Source organism: Peromyscus eremicus, chromosome 2, assembly GCF_949786415.1.
Source record: "Peromyscus eremicus chromosome 2, PerEre_H2_v1, whole genome shotgun sequence".
Classification (NCBI taxonomy): Eukaryota; Metazoa; Chordata; class Mammalia; order Rodentia; family Cricetidae; genus Peromyscus; species Peromyscus eremicus.
In genome coordinates, this window is record NC_081417.1 from 76,163,848 (window position 1) to 76,182,318 (window position 18,471).

General features: G+C 43.0%; 1 protein-coding gene across 1 annotated transcript in view; it reads right to left on the minus strand.

Annotated features, from left to right (window-relative positions):
• Positions 1-890: 890 nt before the first annotated feature.
• Positions 891-18,471, minus strand: part of Frrs1l (ferric chelate reductase 1 like) — a 31,712-nt gene continuing 14,131 nt past the window's right edge. The window contains exons 3-5 of the mRNA XM_059254381.1: positions 16,703-16,841; positions 11,211-11,457; positions 891-6,705 (exon numbers count right to left, since the gene is read on the minus strand). Coding sequence (XP_059110364.1) covers positions 6,533-6,705; positions 11,211-11,457; positions 16,703-16,841 — 559 coding nt within the window. The 3' untranslated portion in view covers positions 891-6,532. The remainder of the gene's footprint in view (positions 6,706-11,210; positions 11,458-16,702; positions 16,842-18,471) is intronic.

Below are 18,471 nucleotides of genomic sequence, written 5' to 3' on the forward strand. Positions count from 1 at the left end.
ACGCACGCACGCGCATGCTGAATCCCCAAGGGCTTCCACAGTGGAAATTATGGCTTCAGCATAGGAATACTAAAGGAACACATTCATTGCACAGCTTATATCTTAATTCAACCTCAGTATCCTTGCCTGCATTTCTGGTTGCCCTCAGGCTAGGGGAGGACCCTGGCTCTAGGTTTCAGCTACACAAGAGCTTCTCCTTACCGATGTAGCCACTGTATCTTCTCAAACCAGTCCCAGTAGAATCAGCAGCTCAGCTACTGCAGTTTCTCTCCTTCCTCCTGACTCAGTAGACGCTACCGCTAACTCTACCTAGTCATTCTTTTAAAACCACATTTACTTAGTGTGTGTGCGCACATGGAGGTGCACAGAGGTCAGAGGACAACTTATGGGAGTTCTCTCCTTCTACCATGTGGCCTCTCAGGATCAAACTCAGGTCCTCAGGCTTGGCATCAAGAGCACTTACCCATTGAGCCCGTTCACCAGCCCCTCTACTTATTCTTAAGTGATACTATATGGTTTAGTCACCAGTAAGGACTTTAATTGAAATTCTTAAAGTAGCTGATACACTCGGAATGAGATTATAGATCACCACTTACTGCCTGATAAGATACCAAACTGGAGCCTCCACAAGCTGATTTTTGCTTATTGCTTTTCTACAAGGACTTTTAGGTAACTAAAGCAGCACAGTTTTCCTATTTGTGAGACAAGACAGGTTGCCATCTTTCCCAAGGTCTATAATGATTCAAGGAGAATGGAGAAACATTTTACATTTAAATAACACACACAAAAAAAAAAGAAATGGAAAATCAAAAAGTGCACCAGAGCAAAGCAATAAGGAATTATAAACTAGTTTTAATTACATCAACAGGAAGAATTCAAATTATGTTGAGAGTTTATGTTTTTAAAGCTTAATCCTGGTTAATATATTCTGAGTATAACTTAATCCTCTAAAGATAAAAGTATGTGTGGAGGCCAATGAATGGGATAATCATTTGGGTAGCAGTTAGGAGTGTTGCCACAATTACTTTACATAAATAGAAACCCATATCTTTATTAGTAATGTGTCACACATCTTAGAGTAAAAATCCACAGAGGACAGGCTTATAAATATACATTTATATATAATCTCAAAATCAATCACAATTGAACATTAGGTACACAACTTTTTATAAAACAAATATAACCCATCAGTGTCTATTTAAAGGCATAGTTTTAACAAAATAGTATTTTGTAGACAGTCTCAGAAAAACTGTATTAGTACTTCTGGTGTCAGATTGTTCCAGCATGTCAATGCGTCAGTGGGAATAAGGCATGTGGAGAAGCTGCGTTCACTCTTCCAGGGTGCAGGGGTCAGGGCATTCTAGGCAATGAAGCAGGAAAGAGGCTAGTGACCTGGGTGAATGCCACACCCACTGAGCATTCAGCAACCTTAGAGAATGATTATATTCCAGAAGAATCAGACTGAGTGGTTACTCACCTAACAGCAAATATTTTGGAGAAAACTGAAAATATTACTCAATCGTTGGTGTATTCTTAAATGGAACACACCCCCAAGTCTAGGAGATTTACATACAAATTTCCAGTGCCAGACATATTTAGGCTCATATTTCCTTAACTACTATTTTCATGAAAAGGAAATTATATGCAAGTCATCTGTTAAATAAAAACACAAGGAAATCCAACTTGAAAGTACACAAATTGCTCATTAAATAATAGAATAGAGTAAGAAAACCAATGCAATTTAAAACATGTTTAGGCTGCCATGTAACATGCCAGTTACTTAACTAATATGAGTCTTGGCTTCTTAATGGTATAGAAAAGCTAAATTAAACAACAATTCATATACATTCTTAACAATTCATATAATGTTGAATAAGAGGAGGCAAGGCTTAATAATAAAGATCCAGGAATCCCTTCTACAAACTAAATTACTAAAGATTCAAGGATAAGTATGCCTGTAACACACGCAATATTTTATCTCTGGGTTTTAAAGTATACAAGAGGTCAGAAAAAAGAACCATTCCTTACAATAACCTTTAATGCTCAAATGGTGTGTGTGTGTGTGTGTGTGTGTTTATGTATAAATACACCCCTATCTGTCACATATGTACAAAGTGTATATACATATAAACACACTGAAGGTAATCAATCTGTTCACTAAATATGCAGTTCTGTTTAGAGAGTAAGGATGTATAAGAATCAATTACAGTCACCTCATCATGTGGCCTAGTATGCTGGCTCACACACGTTGTTTCACTATATGAGAAAGATGTATAAAGCATTCTCATGCCCTTATGATACTTTTTTAAAATTTCTACACAGAAATAAATTACTCTAAAGCATAGAAATGTTCACCGAAAGAGCAGCTCAACAGTGAAACACGTTCATGATTGCCAGACTTCAGGCAAAACAAAGCTGTAACTTACCTAGATTGGTTCTTTACTGTTACCTCTTTTGTGCTAACTCCAGAAAACACATTAGAACATAAATGTGTAAGGATGTCACTACGATATTCAGTTATAACAGCAAACCAACTATAAATCATGTTTAAACAAAGTACTCACTAACTTTGACAACTAGCTAACAGTAAGTTACTGGTGATATGATTTACAATGGACTGGATAGATAGTATGCCCATGACTAAAGCTACTGTGGGAAAACCAAAGTCCGGGAGCCTAGCCCAGCCTACTTCCTGTTTTTGTTCAGCCTGCAAACTAAGAATGAATTTTTCATTTCCAAAAGCTTTTTAAAACTCAATATAACATTTTGGCATCTGCAAAGTATATGAAGTTCAAATTTCAGTTGTTGTATTAATGTGCAGCCCTGCTTGTTCACTTATGAACTGTCTGTGGCAGAGCAGAGCACAAATACAGAGTTTAAAATGTTCACAACCTGGCCCTTTACAAGGAAAATTTAAGAAATCCCAGGATAGAGCTAAGAATGGCATTCAACTTCAGTGCTAACATCACTTAAGACAAAATCCTGAATACAAACAGTAAACTTGGATTGCAAAAAAATAGTATGAATACACTGGAATGGAAATCCATCCCTCAGTTGTCAAACTTTCTGATTTCTTTAAGGACAAAAACCAACCCAAGGTAACTGAATGAAGCTTCTGGATTTTGTCGGAGTACATGTTTGACCATAGAGGGACAAAAAAAGCATGTGGAGTTCCATGTTGTAAGACAGACCATGGTTTTAAGAAAATCATGTTTGAAAGCTAAGAAAAACGCACTCTTCCAATCATGTCCAATTGACACATTAGTATGAAAAACATTAATAGTACTAAAAATGAGCTGGGGGTGTAGCTGGGTGGTAGAACACGCTGCTAATGTGTACAAGGCCTTGGGTACGACTGTCATTACTGGAAAGAAAGGAAGGAAGGAAGGAAGGAAGGAAGGAAGGAAGGAAGGAAGGAAGGAAGGAGAGGGAGGGAGGGAGGGTAGGGGAGGAAAGTGGAGGGGAACAGAAGGGAAGGGAAAGGAAAGAAAGGAAAAGAAAAAAAGAAGTACTAAAATGACTGGTAAAAATAATCAAAAGGTTTTAAGCAGAAATAAAATGATACAAAACAAATCTGTTTGGTTCCTCAAATACAGCTGTAAGAAGTCCTCATAGTCACTGTAAAGTACTAGGGGGCAGGTGAAGGCACCTCGCTGATTTGAGCATGAGCAGCAGGCTCGATTTCATGGAAGGTTGAAAGCCTTTGCACGAGGTGCAGCGAGTCCTATGGACTCCCGCGGCCCCCGCTGCCTCTTGCATGACAAGGGCATCGAACTAGCATCTCTAAAGTCTTGCCAGCACTGCTAAACTCGACCTCAGTTTCTCCTTCTGTCAAGCTGGATTAATAACAGATGCTTCCTCTGGTCGGTGGGATTGAAAGAGTTCAACCACATGGAGCACTTAAAACAGCACTACCTAGATTTGTCCACCACTCACATTTCACTTGGGCATTTTACCGAAAAGCGCTGATAGGCTTCTCCCTCAGGACAATCACTGTATAGAAAATGAAAACATATTGTCAGACCTGGTGGTGCATGCTTGAGAGAGCAGCAGCCACGAGTCAGGAGGCTGAAGGAGGAGGATTGAGAAGCCCTGTTGAAAGAGAGAGAGAATGAATGGAGATAAAAGCAGGAGTAGATTAGGTAAGAATGGATGAATTCGGAGTCTATAGGGCTTTAACATGTCTATCAGTGGACAGTTCTCTGAGATGATGGCCAACTGCTGCGATACATCCCTTGTCTGAAATCCTTATTTTAGGACAACGATTATTGTTTAAAGTACCAACTGATGTCCACTGAAAGGCAAAACCACACTGTCACTAAGGATTCTGTCATTTATGTTTTGGAAGACATGGTTGGATCATGAGTAGAATATATAAAAAACATTTGCTAGTCAAGTAAAGTGTATAAAAGAGATTCCTCTGGCCCAAGTAAACTCATAACATCAGGACGGTTTTGCAACTCGGTCCATCAGTCAGCTGAGTCCCTACTAAGAAGGAGCATCAGTTACAAGGATGAGGAGAAAGAAATGGCTCCTGATGAGGGGGTTGGCCAGGGAAAAGCCAGAAATTCAGTAAACTCCGGCATGTATGATGAAGAAGCCCATTAGGCTACAGGAGTGCTGAGTCAGTCCGAAAACTACGTAGTCCAGAAGACTGGAGGGGGAGAGAGTTACGTTAGATAGAGCCTTACAGATGAGCTCGTCATCCACAGGAGGGAAGACAGGACAGGTGACAGAGAGCAGGCTAGAAGAACTCAAGGCCCTTCAGACTCTCTTGGGACAGGCAGTGGCCCTGAAGAGGCAGAAGACACCGGAGCTTAGCAGAGTCGCTTGTATGCAGCTACTGTAAGGGCAAGGATAACTCTGAACGTCCCAAGCTAAATACACAGAGCTGGTCACTAGAGTCCAAAGACTATGAAACTGTGACTTGATTTGAAATACACATAGAAGGGAAATGCCACTCATTCCTACTATTAACTGAAGTCTCTGTTTGCTCTGCTATTTATAGATCAACTACATACACATAAAGGATATAAAAATAGTGGGCTTCTTATTTACAACACGGGTATCTCTATATACTCCCAACCCTAACTCCTAAACCAACTACTAATGCTGAGAAGCGGATATGCCAGCCATACTAGAGCCAAGCTTGACCAGGATCAGAGGGCTTAGTGAAGAGGCAGTTGTAGTCAGGTGGAGCCACCAACTTGGAACCTTGAGTTTGAAACTGGGTGTGGGCAGTGTCACAAAGTAGCAATACGTACTTTATTTTGGCGCCAGTTCAGAAGAATCTGAACATTCTCTCTACAGGCAGACATTCACCTCTAAGAATCTTGGGGATAGGTTTAGAAACCATAGTCTGATGTTGCTCAACTACAAAGTTGGAGCCACCTTGGAAGCCATGGGAACAAATCAGAAAATTCTGGAACGCCACCGTGGGAATGGCCCCCAGTGTAAGTGCCCACAGCGTCTCTCCTCTAGGTAGGCTACTAGCATGGGTATTTGGACTAAAAGAGTATCTGGCTCTTTTGAAAAAGGAAACATAGAATTGAACATTTTTAATGTATACTCTTGGTGAATTTACCTTAGGGTCAATTCTCCCCATTTTTGCTCCTGATGGCTACACTCTTTAAAAATGTTCATGTATGTTTTCCTTAAGATGACTTGTCTGTCATAATGCATATTTAATTATACTTAATGTATGCTGACTTGAACAACACCATTGGCTAGAGCCATCCATGAACACTTTAGTTGGTAGAACACAGGACCAGAAGAAAGCAAATTCTAAGTACTAAGAATTCTCCTATTTTTATCATTAAAGAAATTCTACATCTTCAGGAATATTCACAGTTCTATTTCCATTTTTCCTAACAGCAATATAAAACTTCTCTCATAACTACTCTATAATTGAGAAGATTCTTTAGATAAATACAAACCATTTGCATATCACTATAATTTCTCCCATATTCCTCATCAACTGTGTGACTATCTAAAAGCATTTATGCTCCACAGAAATGTTATCAAGAGCTGATGATGCACATGTGACATCCTGTAAAGTTCTCCACGGCAACATGCAAAGTAAACCCTCTTGTGCAGTACTGCTCAAAATAAAGACTGCTCCGAGATATGCTTTCCACGTCTAGCTCTTTCTCTACCTTGCTATGTGTTATCTGATCATGTTAGCCCAGGTTATGAGAGATGTAGTCCAACAAAAGGCAGCCTTTGTCTGGGTCTAAATCCCAATCGGTATTATGACTCTCAGTTTTACTAAGCCAATGCACAGATATTGTAAAGTTCAAATAGAAAACATACGTGAAGTGTTTGCAAACGTTCTAAGTACTTTCCGAAAGCAGGGTTGCCTTGACAATCCTGTTTGACTAGGAGAAAAGCTTGTTCTTTTTTTTTCCCAAAAATGTTGAAATCACGACTTGTTTTTTTTAAATAACAGAAGCTAAAATGATATAGGCGATTATTGAAAAATATATACTGAAGGCTTTGCACTCCATGTAGTCCGCTGGCCTTGCAGCTGTGGCTACGGGGTTCCCATCAGCAGGTAGAAGGTCAGGGCAACAATGAGAAGCAAGCAAAATGGCGAGGAGAAGGTCTGGTAGGCAGCTGACGGCATGAAAATGTCTTCATACTTGTAAATACTGACAACGCGCTCTGAAGCCGGTGGGGAGTCTATGTCGTGTCGGGTGATGGAGCCTTTAACACAGAAGTAGAGGAGGGCCGATCAAAAGCCGCACAGAGTTAAAGACAGAAACACTACAGACAGGTTCTCACCGCCAAACACAATCACGTGAGTGCTTAAGATGTGCAATCAGGGAGCGCCACCAGCAGTCAACTGCACATGTGACAGAGAACACAGAGATCACTTATCTTCACTCCCAACGGCAGTTTTACTCATCTGAAGTCATCCCCCCCCTCTCCAAATCAGAACAACTTACTGGTATCTCTGTTCTGTGGCCGCCAGTTTTAGTATTTATCCTTGCAGAAAGTGTGTGGATTTCTATTTGCCTCTAATAAATTTAAACTCCTCACTATAAAATAGTGTAAGACTTTTAATTTTTTTAAAAAGATTTATTTTAATTTTAATTGTGTGCACGTACAGAGGCAAAAACAGGGTGCAGGTCTCCTGGAGATGAAGTTACTTGATGTGAGTACTGGAAACTGAACTCGTGTCCTCTACAAGAGCAGGGTGTGATCTTAGCCACTGAGTAATCTCTCCAGCATCAGTGGGGAAAAAAACCAAAAAAGTATATTTTTGCCTCCTCAGATCTTTGGGGGATGGGTGAACCCAAATGCTCTCTCACTGAGCTACCTCCACAGCCCCATATCTTAGAGCTATGGAGCAGGAATTCTAGTCCAGACCAAAGTCTCCCACACAAATGGAAGTCCTCTTTCATTGACTGTGGGCTATTAAGGGCTAGCCAGCCTTTGGCTGGAGAGATGGCTCAGTAGGTAAGAGTCCCTATTCTGCAAGCCTGAGGACATGAGGCCCTAAGTCTGAGGCCCCAACACCCATGTAAAGAGCCAGGCATGGCTGTGTGTGTGTATAACCCGAGCATTGGGGAGCAAAGGTACATGTCTATAACCTGAGCAGAGAGGCATCAAAGACAGGTAGAGCGGACAGCAGGCCAGCATAGCCCAAAAGGCCAGTTTCCAGTTCAGTGAGGGACTCAAGAAATATCTCAAGAAATAAGGTGAGCTGGGCACTTTAATCCCAGAACTTGAGAGGTAGGTGCATCATAAAGAGTTCTGGGATAGCCAGGATGATGCAGAGAGACCCTGTCTCAGGAAAAAAAAAGGGGGGGGGGCAGAGAGTAATAAAGGAAGACATTCAATATCTTTCAATATCTTACTCTGACCTCTAATCACACATCTGTACACTCACATGAATGCACCACAGGAGTGGAGAGAAGAAAGAAAAAAGAAGGGGGAAATGGGAAAGGAGAGGAGGGGAAAAGAGGGGAGGGGAGGGGAGGGGAGGGGAGGGGAGGGGAGGGGAGGAGAGGAGAGGAGAGGAGAGGAGAGGCTTCCCTAGCCAAAAGGGATTGGCATGCAGGATGTCTGATTTTCTAAAGAGTAGGGAAGAACAGTTTGGACAGGAGAATGACTAAGGTACCAAGTCCTTGGATGGAGCTTTTCTCTACCTGGCCACCAGAAAAAGTAAGGAAGTCCTTGTGTGGGATGCTTAAGGGCTGATGACAAAGTAGATAAAATAAATGTTAATAAGCCACTTTTTTCAAGTTATAAGCTATGGTGCACATCTGTAGTTGTGGCTTCCAGCAAGAGAACTACTACGGCAAGAGAACTATTTGAACCAAGAGTTTTCCTTTTTGTTGTTTTTTTTTTTTTTCAAGACAGGGTTTCTCTGTGTAGCCCTGGCTGTCCTGGAACTCACTATGTAAACCAGGCTGGCCTCAAACTCACAGAGATCCGCCTGCCTCTGCCTCCCGAGTGCTGGGATTAAAGACGAGCACCACCATGCCTAGCAAGTTTTTCTTTTCTTAAAAAAAAAAAATTAATGCTTAAATGAGGTAAAGTTGATTAGGCATGTCTGACTTCTTGCGGGGGGTGGGGGGAATGTATTAAAGCTGGGTTAGGGAAACTGAGGCATGATAGTTCAATGTAAAGGCTTTCCTAGGACCAGAGCTAAGTTAGGGTTTTTTGGAGTGTTTTTGTTGTACAGTACTAGAGATTGAATGCAGGTTCATACACATGCTAGGCAAATATCTACCACTGAGCTATGGGCCCAGCTTGCCAACTTTCTTTTATGTTTATATTTTACTTTGAGATAGGGTCTCAATAAACTTGCCAGGCCTGCCTTGAACTCACCCTGTAGCCCAAACAAGCCTTGAACTTGTGATCTTTCTTCCTCGGCCTCCAGAGTAGCTGAAATTATAGGCCTGTACCACCAGGCCCGGTTTGCAATGAGGGTTTTTTTTTTTTTTTTTTTTTTTTTTTTTTTTTTTTTTTTACAGACTTTCTCTCAGGAAGCTTTGCCAGACACAGCGAGCATCTGCTACACACAGTCTCCCAGCTGGCAGGGAGGTCCCCCTCTCCGTAGGGTCCGCGCTCACTCTGTACCTAACAGCACCTTACTCACTGGTCCTTGCCTGGCCTCTAGGGTTATGCCACACACCTCCAGTCCACGGCTTTCTTGAGGGAAATGGACTCCCTAGTCCTTCAAACCTTAGCCCAAAGTTTATGCTAAGAGACAGTAATAGGACTGACAGATGTTAGAAGAACTCTCGGGAAAGGGCCAGCACGTGGGGCGGGGATCAGTCTGTTTGGCCTGGGAACAATGAGAAGAGGAACCTGGAGGAGCTTATCAAGCAAAGCCAGATGAGTATGGATCCCTCCACATCTGGGACTTTAGACTCTAAGAAGACAACCTTCTGAACAGATGAGAATCCCCATTATCCAAGGTTCCTCTTTCTGCTTTCAATGACCACAATCTAGTATGCGGTAGCAAGATATTTTGAAAAAGAGCTTAAGATTGTATTTTATATGACTTTAATATAACTATGTACTGTTATGACTGCTTTATTAGTATATTATTATCACTGTAATATTATTAGCATCACTGTAAATCTCATATTGAATTCTAGTTTATACATTATGTATAGGGGCAAATATGGAGTTTCAGGTAGACACTAGAAATCCCAGTAAACATCTCCAACAGATGAAATGGGACTAATGTACAGCATTTTTCAATTTGCTAAAGCAATTCTACATAATTATTTTCACCTACTAGTCAATAACCTTATACAGTAGGTATTGTTATTGCCCCCACTTTAGATATAAGGAAATGAAGTTCGGATGTTAGATAACGGCCACATAGCTACCAAGGGGCAGAACCAGTACTAAAAACTCACATTTTCACACACCAATCTTATCGTTTGAAATGAATTCATCTCTCCAGGCAAAATTATCGTTTATTTCCCATGATACTAAAGGGACTTGAAGGTATCATTGCAGATCCAGTGAGGTTACTCTGGGAAACCAGCTAATGGAAAAATACCCCGAATCTGGAGGCATTCAACTCTTTTCTCAATAGGCAACGGGTAAGAAGGGGAAGAGAAGGAGAAGGGGGGATGGTGTACTCTTTAAATCAGTGGAAAAAATCGGGGGGGGGGGGGGCGGCTGTGGGAGCAGGTCAGCTGAAGCAACAAAAAGCTACTGAACACACAGTAAAAACAGATGTCGAGGTGGGTACAGTGGTACACATCAGTAACCCTAGCCACTCGGGAGGCTGAAGTAGGAGGCTTGCTCTAGCCTGAGCAACATAGTAGACACCTGGCTCAAAGAAAAAGAAAAAGCAAGGAGGAAAGGTAAAAAGTCCTAGGAGTCAGAGTGAGAGAATGAGTTTTCAGTACAGGACTGCAAACCAAACTTCCTCCACTCCTGGTCAGGCCGCTAGGTCCACTGACCGCATGGAAGGCTCACACCGTGACTTGAATTAAGCAGCCTCTAAAAGGTCTCCTAGAATGCCCTTGGGTCTTTGATAGGAAGCTACTGGAGAGCTTTGCCACATTCACACCATCTCCATTCCAGCATCATCCGGGAACTTGTTAGAAACACGGAATCCCAGCCCCCACCTCTAACATACCAATATAGCTGGAGAATTATTGTGTACCTTAATATTTGAGGATTAATGGGCTAATTAATGGGTATTTTGATTGATTTGTGACCATGGGAATAGTCATAAAGTAAGAATTCATGTTTGCTGTCAAGCTCTAGAGAAATCTCTGCAGACCACCCTTTCCTCTTCAGGACATTCTTATTAAAAAGGATGATGGGTAATAGAGTTTGCTGACTTTGGAGTCTGAAAGATCCAGAATTGAGTTTTATCTCTACCTTTAATTAATTGTCTGCCATGAGGAAGTTCCTTATTCTCTGTAAACACGAGGGTGGTGATGTCTAGACCTCTGTAGAAAGAGGTGAGGAGCGAATACAGACATCCGCACTCCACAGCAGACAGATGGTGGCTTCATGAAGTGCACCCTCATCCTGTGTTCTCACACGCTCTAGCTGTGCATGTGTACACTGTGCCAAGTGTCCCCCCCGTAAGTTCCTTAGAACCTTCTGAAGGAAGGACTCATATTTCCTTTCCCTTGTAGAGTACACAGTGTGACTCCACTTAACAGTGAGCACGAACACAATGGTGACTGGTGTTCAATGCAGAGGCTGAAATGAAGGCTTACCCTGAATGGCCGGACCCCAAGCAAACAGGTAATACCAACTCAAGTGCAGATCCACAATCGTTTCATCTCTGGGCACGTTCACAGGGCGCTTAAATCTGCAGGTGACACGATTGTTCTCAAAGACTCCTTCTTCATCTCTGGCAGGGTTTCTCTGAACCTCCTTTGCCCACTGCCCCACATTGTAGAAGTGCTGTATGCGGACCCTGCCGTTGTCGTCATGGACGCAGGCCATGACGTCATCACCACCCTAGCAGAGAAAAAGGTTGAGAAGAAAGGAGGTAAAAACTTCTCACTTAGAAATATGCATATATATCCCATAGCCTCTGTAATTAGAAATATCACGAAAATGATTTTAAATACCATTAAAACCCTTAAACCGGGCCAGTGAGATGGCTCAGCCAGCAAGGGCAAGGTGCTTGCCACCAAGAGGGACGACCTGAGTTGATCTCTGGGACCCACCTGGTAGAAGGAGAGAACCAACTCCTGCAACTTGTCCTCTGACCTCCACAAGTGCACCATGGCATGCACACCTCCCTCACAAATAAATACACAAAATTTTTTAAATCCTTTTTAAAAACGTCTTAAGCAAGTGAGCAAAGTCAGCATCACTATGACTGACATCCGGGGCCTTCCTGCTGGGATGAATTGGAGAACGCATTCCTGCACAAAACCACATTAAAGTAGCCTGATGAGCAGAGAGAGCCAGGCAAAGCCATCTTGATGCTCACTCTAACAAAACAAAACAGAACTTCAGTTATGAAAAACTTTCCGAAGTCATTAGCTAATCCATTCGTTAATTGAAAAGGCTCAGAAGCGAAAATGTTATTTAAGAAAATGTTCTGGAACTAGGAAACGGTGGTGACTTCACAGCAGCGATTGTGATTGATGCCGCTGAATTATACACAGGAAAATGGTCAAAAGTGATACCATAATAAAAAGGCTATCAGTTGGTGTATCTGGCACAAGATATGGAGACAGAGAGATGGGGTAAGGGAGCGGAGTTTGAGGAACTATTTCTGTAGCTTATCTGGAGATTTCAGTGTGTGTGTGTGTGTGTGTGTGTGTGTGTGTGTGTGTTTAGAACAAGTTAAAAACATTAAAGATTGGTTGATTGTACTGTTTCGTGGAGGCTATGGATGATGGAGGAGGCAGCGTCTGGAGCCTGTGAGGCATGTCGTTTAGATAGGAACCCAAAGTTGCTGTTAAAAAAATATTAAATCTAATTTGAAAACCATTCCATAAAAATTCAAGGTTATTAAAAAGGGAATCCACATTGCTCTTAGTATACATCGCTGAGTTTTTGCTTTTTAATTTAGTCCATGCTTCAGTGGAGAGAGGAGAGAGGAAAGGAGGGGCCTGTACTTTATAGATATTACATTTCAAAGGCTCCCTAGTCTGCCTCTGTTATCTGAGTCCTAAAACAACCCATTTTTTTCCCTCCCTCCCTTCCTTATTTTCAGACAGGGTCTCACTATGCAGTCTCACTATGGTCTTGAACTCATGTTCTTTTTCTTCTTCCTTTTTTCGTTTCTTCCTTTATTGGGACACTCCTTTATTGGGTTGATTCACAGGCCAGGGCCTGAGATCGGCCGGCAACATCCCTCAGCACAGCCCCACCCCCTGGCCACCAGAAGAATGACAGGCTGATCCCAGGAGCTGCTCCTTCTGACCCCACAGCTGCTCCACAGCACATGAAGAGAAAAACCAAAGTGAATCCATGACAAGGAGAGTAAGAGAAACCCCAGGGGCTCCTGTGCCGTCACTCCACATCCTGAGGTGGTAACAGTTAGGGACTTTAGGCTTTGCTTCCCAGGCATCCATGTAAAACTAGTCCTCCATCCTGTAAAGTGTAGGCAGCTTATATGTCAGGGATGCTGGTACCTTGGCTTAGTTTCAGGGAGTTAGTCTGACTATTATTATGGTGTGTGTGTGTGTGTGTGTGTGTGTGTGTTATGCCACATGCATGCAGATACCCATGGAGGCCAGAAGGGGCATCAGATCCCTTGGAGCTAGAGTTAAGGGAGGTCATCAGCCACCTGTCATGGGTGCTGGGAACCAAATTCAGGTCCTCTGGAACAGCAGCAAGCAGTCTGAATTACTGAGCAGTCTCTCCATCCCCAAGTGATGCTTTCAAAACACCACAGAATGAGTCCTCCTTACTCTGGCCACTGCAGGTGCCTTGGTCTGGGTCTCCCTCCCTCTTCTCTTCCCTTTCTCACTCCCTGCTCATGGCTCAAAGTCAGCCAGATGAAGAGGAGTGGTTTGAGACTCTAGACTCTAGACTTTGTCAACCAACAGGTCGTGACCCCCACAGGGATCACATATCAGATATTTACATTACGATTCATAGCAGTAGCAAAATTTGAGTTATGAAGAAGCAATGAAATAATTTTTATGGTTGGTGGTCCCCACAGCATGAGAAACTGTATTGAAGGGTCACAGCATTAGGAAGGTGGAGAACCACTGCTCTAGAGAGTCAAGGCAGCACATGCAAAAGCCCTGGCTTAATAAAGGCTAGCAGCTTGGGGAAGGCCCCACATAGAATACAGCAGAGGTGACAAGAGGGACGGAGGTGACAATATGCCCCCAGCCTGGCCTACTGGTCCCTGTCCCTCTTCTTGCCACTGTTCCTTCTGAGGTACAGCTATTTCCTGGCCAATGGATACTGTGGAAGATGAAGCTTGTTGGATTTGATCCGTCACTCTCCAGTAACAGTAGTGGTGGTGGTAGTCTAGTCAGATACACACACCATCGCAGGGCTTCCCAGTAGGGAGGGTGCGCTTCCTAGCCACTTCATTCTGGGATTGGCTGTGTGACGTATTTGGGGCAATAGGATGTTGGTAGATGTGACCTGAACAGAGGTTTGGACTATACCTCTGGCTACAGTACCGTGATATAATAAGAAATCACGTTTGGTCTCTGCCCCAATTCCTGAAACTCATAGAAGTCTAATAGTATGAAGACTGTTTTTTGTATGCTTCTAACTAGTGGCTAGGGGACCCTAGATAGCTTCAGACTGGAGTTGGTCTCCCGAAGGAGGACCAAATGTCATTAGAGGATTGAGAATTTCAGCTCCACCCACCCTCCACCCCCACCCCTCCAGTATCTAGGTTGAATTATCACTCATGAGCAACGATTAAACAATATATCGACATAATGAAGTCTTTATAAACCCTCCAAAGAGGGTGCTGGAGAGATGGCTCAGAGGTTAAGAGAACTTGCTGCTGTTGTAGAGGGCCTGGATTTGGTTTCCACACTGGACAACTCTCTCTCTCTCTCTCTCTCTCTCTCTCTCTCTCTCTCTCTCTCTCTCACACACACACACACACACACACACACACACACACACACACACAATTTTTTAAACATCCGAAAGAAGGGTCAGGGACATGACACAGTTGGTCAACTACTTGCCCTGCGATCATGACAGCCTGAGTTTGGATTCCCGCAACCCATGTAAAAAGCCAGGTGTGGCTGAGCATGTCTGCAATCCCAGCAGTGATGAGACAGACACAGAGACAGGTGGATCCTTGAAGCTCACTGGCCAGCCGGCCTAGTCACTTGCTGAAGCTCCAGGCCAGTGAGAGACCAGCTCAGATAAAAGGTGGAAGGTGTCTGAGCAAAGACACCCAAGGCTGTCCTTGACAGCCACACTCAGGTGAACACACATGCATGCTCACACTCACCCGTACATGTACAACTACATACAGAGAGACAGAGACAGAGATGCACACAGAGATAGAGAGACACAGAGACACACACACAGAGAGAGTGTATGATCTTCCTGACTGCTAATTACCGGGAGGAGCTTGGCAGGTGATGTACCTTAAGTAGGCATGGAAGCTCCTCCCTCACTCCCCCACACCTTCTCCATATATCTCTTGCATTTGGCTGTTCATTTACTTTGTTTGAACACCCCTTACTATAAACAGTTGCTGGAATTTGGATCTCAAATGTCTCCCAAAGGCCTTTGTGTTAAAGGTTGCTCCCAGTCTATGGCACTATTGGAGGAGAGTGGGAAATGTGAGGGATGGGGCCTAATGGAAGGAAGTTAGACAGTTGGTGGTGTGCTTCTGGTGCAGATATTAAGATTTTGGTTCCCTCACACACACAAGGTTAGACGGTTTCCTCTCCCAAAGACTCCCTATCACAATCTACTATCTTAGTACAGATCCAAAGCAATGGGGCCATGCAACCATGGATGGAAACTTCAGAAGTCAGAGCCAGAAAAAAACCTTGCTGTTGAATATCTGTCTATTTTCCTGGTTTTGTTTTTGTTTGTTTGTTTTGCTTATTTATTCACTTGGTGACAGTGTTGGATGATGGAATCCAGGGCCATGTGCATGCTAAGGTAAGCAAGTTCTCCAATGCTGAGCTACATCCTCTGCCCTTAAAGCCTTTTGAAAATGAGTTAATAGTAATGTAAGGCTGATGAACACAATGGGCGAACGCAAGGGAAGTGTTTCCCTGAGATCTGGCAAATTAATGAAACTTGAGAGGAAGTCACAGGGACTCAGATGTACAGTCAGTTTGTCAGATCACAAATTGGCATCTACAATGGAGCAGTCTTGAACTAAACCCTTACTTTGTGACATTTGCCACTGTCTCCACATAAATTGTGTCAGAACCAATTGAGGTAGAGGACAAGGACACCTGGCTTGTGTCCATTGGAGACTTGCCTGGTGCGTGTGTGTGTGTGTGTGTGTGTGTGTGTGTGTGTGACAGGGCAGAGGAGAGAGAAATATCTGGTCACAGAAGTGTTCTGTATTGAGTCTGTGAGTATAAAGGAAAAGCATGCCGACTCTCTTACAATGGTCCTTCACTGCTGCCTCTGCTATGAAGAGAACAGGCCTTGGTAGCTGCCCCTTCCAGACTAAAGCACACACAGGAAATCAAACTCAACCCATGGACTACAGCCAAGCCCAGCTGAGCCCACAGGAAACAAGCTGAACCCCAGCCAATCCACACACATGTGAGCAGGAGATATATAACAGTTGGCACAGGATATGTAGTGTGCAAAATAATGTGGACAGAGCTGATCACTACACGTAGCACTAAACACTCTGTATCCTAATAACAAATCTTTCCGCTAAAGCTTGCTTGAATTAAAAAAAATATTTACTTACTTTTATTTACATGTACATTTATATGTGTGCCTGCATAAGTTTATATGGCATATGCACTATGTGCATTGTGTGCAGGTGCCCACAGAGGCCAGAGGGTATCCGATCCCCTGGAACTGGAGTTACAAGCGGTTGTGAGCTGTTTGATGTGGGTGCTGGGAACCGAACCCCTGTCCTCTGCAAGAGCAGTGTGTGCTCTTAGCTACTGAATCATCTTTCCAGCCTCTGATTTTTTTTTTAAACGTGCAGTTAGAGAGCTGTGGCTAACACAATGCTTCTAATTCTTGGATTAATTCATTTCTTCCAAAATCTAAAGATGAACAACAAAGCAAAGAGAAAAAGCAGCTCCTATCGCGATTTGTGTCTTACCATCTTCTTGTCTGAAGAGAATCCAACTGCTACCCAACCGTCCGTGTCTGCACTCAGCTCAAACTCCACATCAGCCCCTATCATCCGGTAGCTAAGGAAGTAGTCACAGGTCTCCGCATTACAACCTGGCTTGCCATATCTGGAGGATAGGCCAAAAGAGACATTATTGCTTCTATGTAGTTCAAATAAGAAAAGAGAACACCTACTGTGCAACCCAAGGCTCTGAGCAATGCTATTAACTACATTCGGTTGTTGCTTCCCAGGACCTGAGAAACACGGGTTCCTCGGGAGGGACCATGGATAGGAACTGCTCCACTTTACATGTAAACTGGAGTCCAGAGAAGGGAAGATTGATAAGGAAGTCAGTGCCTGCAACAGGCCTTCAACCGGGTCTCTTCTTCAATTAGAAATTTGCCCAGTTTTTCTTAATTATAATGTATACCAACTATTTTTCCTTATAAGTTTTTATTGTTAAAATATCATAGGTTTAGGGGCTGGAGAGATGGCTCAGATGTTAAGAGCACTGACTGCTCTTCCAGAGGTCCTGAGTTCAATTCCCAGCAACCACATGGTGGCTCACAGCCATCTGTAATGAGATCTGGTGCCCTCTTCTGCCCTGCAGGCATACATGCAGGCAGAACACTGTATACATAATAAATAAATAAATCTTTAAAAAAAAAAAATATCATAGGTTTAGAAATAAGAACAGAAATCCTGAAAGTCACAGCATTTGTGTGGTGATAAATGGGGCAACTTTCCTGGAAGCATTTTCCCGCAGTGGTGCAGTGGTGTGTCTGATTATACCAATTGGGTCTTTTGAGTTGAGTGTATCCTTATGATTGACACAGAGTGATGGCCCAACTCCTGAAATTTAATCTCTTGGTCTTCTGCAAAAGTCACACTTGTACAAATGCACCAGGTGAAAATCTCATCCAGTATCCGCTGAAGACAAGTATGTGATTTATTTATAAAATTTACTTGGTGTTAATATAATCACAAAGGCAGACACAAAAACATAACAGTATAAGGTCTTTGTCTAGTTTGGAAGATTATACACACTTTCATCTTTTTAAAGAGCACCTCCAAGAAAAAAACAGAAGTTTCAAATCTCTTACAGAGGAACAAGTGAGATAGCTCAGTCGATAAGAACACCTGCCACCAAGCATGGTGACCTGAGTTTGCCCCCTGGAACTCACATGCTAAAAGAGAAAAGACTCCAGCAAGTTGTCTTTCGACCTCCACACGAGTGCATGGCATAAGTGTGTACACTTATATATGCTTATGCATACACATACAGGCATGCACACAAAATAAAGAAAAATGTAACAAAAAATCCTTACAAATGACTTATTGGATCCTTTAGTAATCAGAAACCCCTATTGAAGGAACACATTATTCCACCAGTGTCGGGATGGTGCACAGTGTTGCAGTGGGGTGTATCTCCCTGGTAAAGCATGTGTTTGTGATGCACACAACCCTAGGCATGAGAGAGAGAGAGAGAGAGAGAGAGAGAGAGAGAGAGAGAGAGAGAGAGAGAGAGAGAGAGAGAGAGGGAGAAAGGAAGGGGAGGAAGAGGAAGGGGAAGAACAAGAAAGGGACAAGAAGGAAACTCTATCAGTGGGTGAGAGGATAAAAGCATAGACGCAGGTGTCTGTAAGAATGAGCCCCAGGGTGCTGAAGTGTGATGAGGAAGGAGACAAGGTCATGCTAATGTATTAGCAGGGATACCCCGGCTAGCAGGGAAGAGCTCTATGGGGAAGGCAACCTGG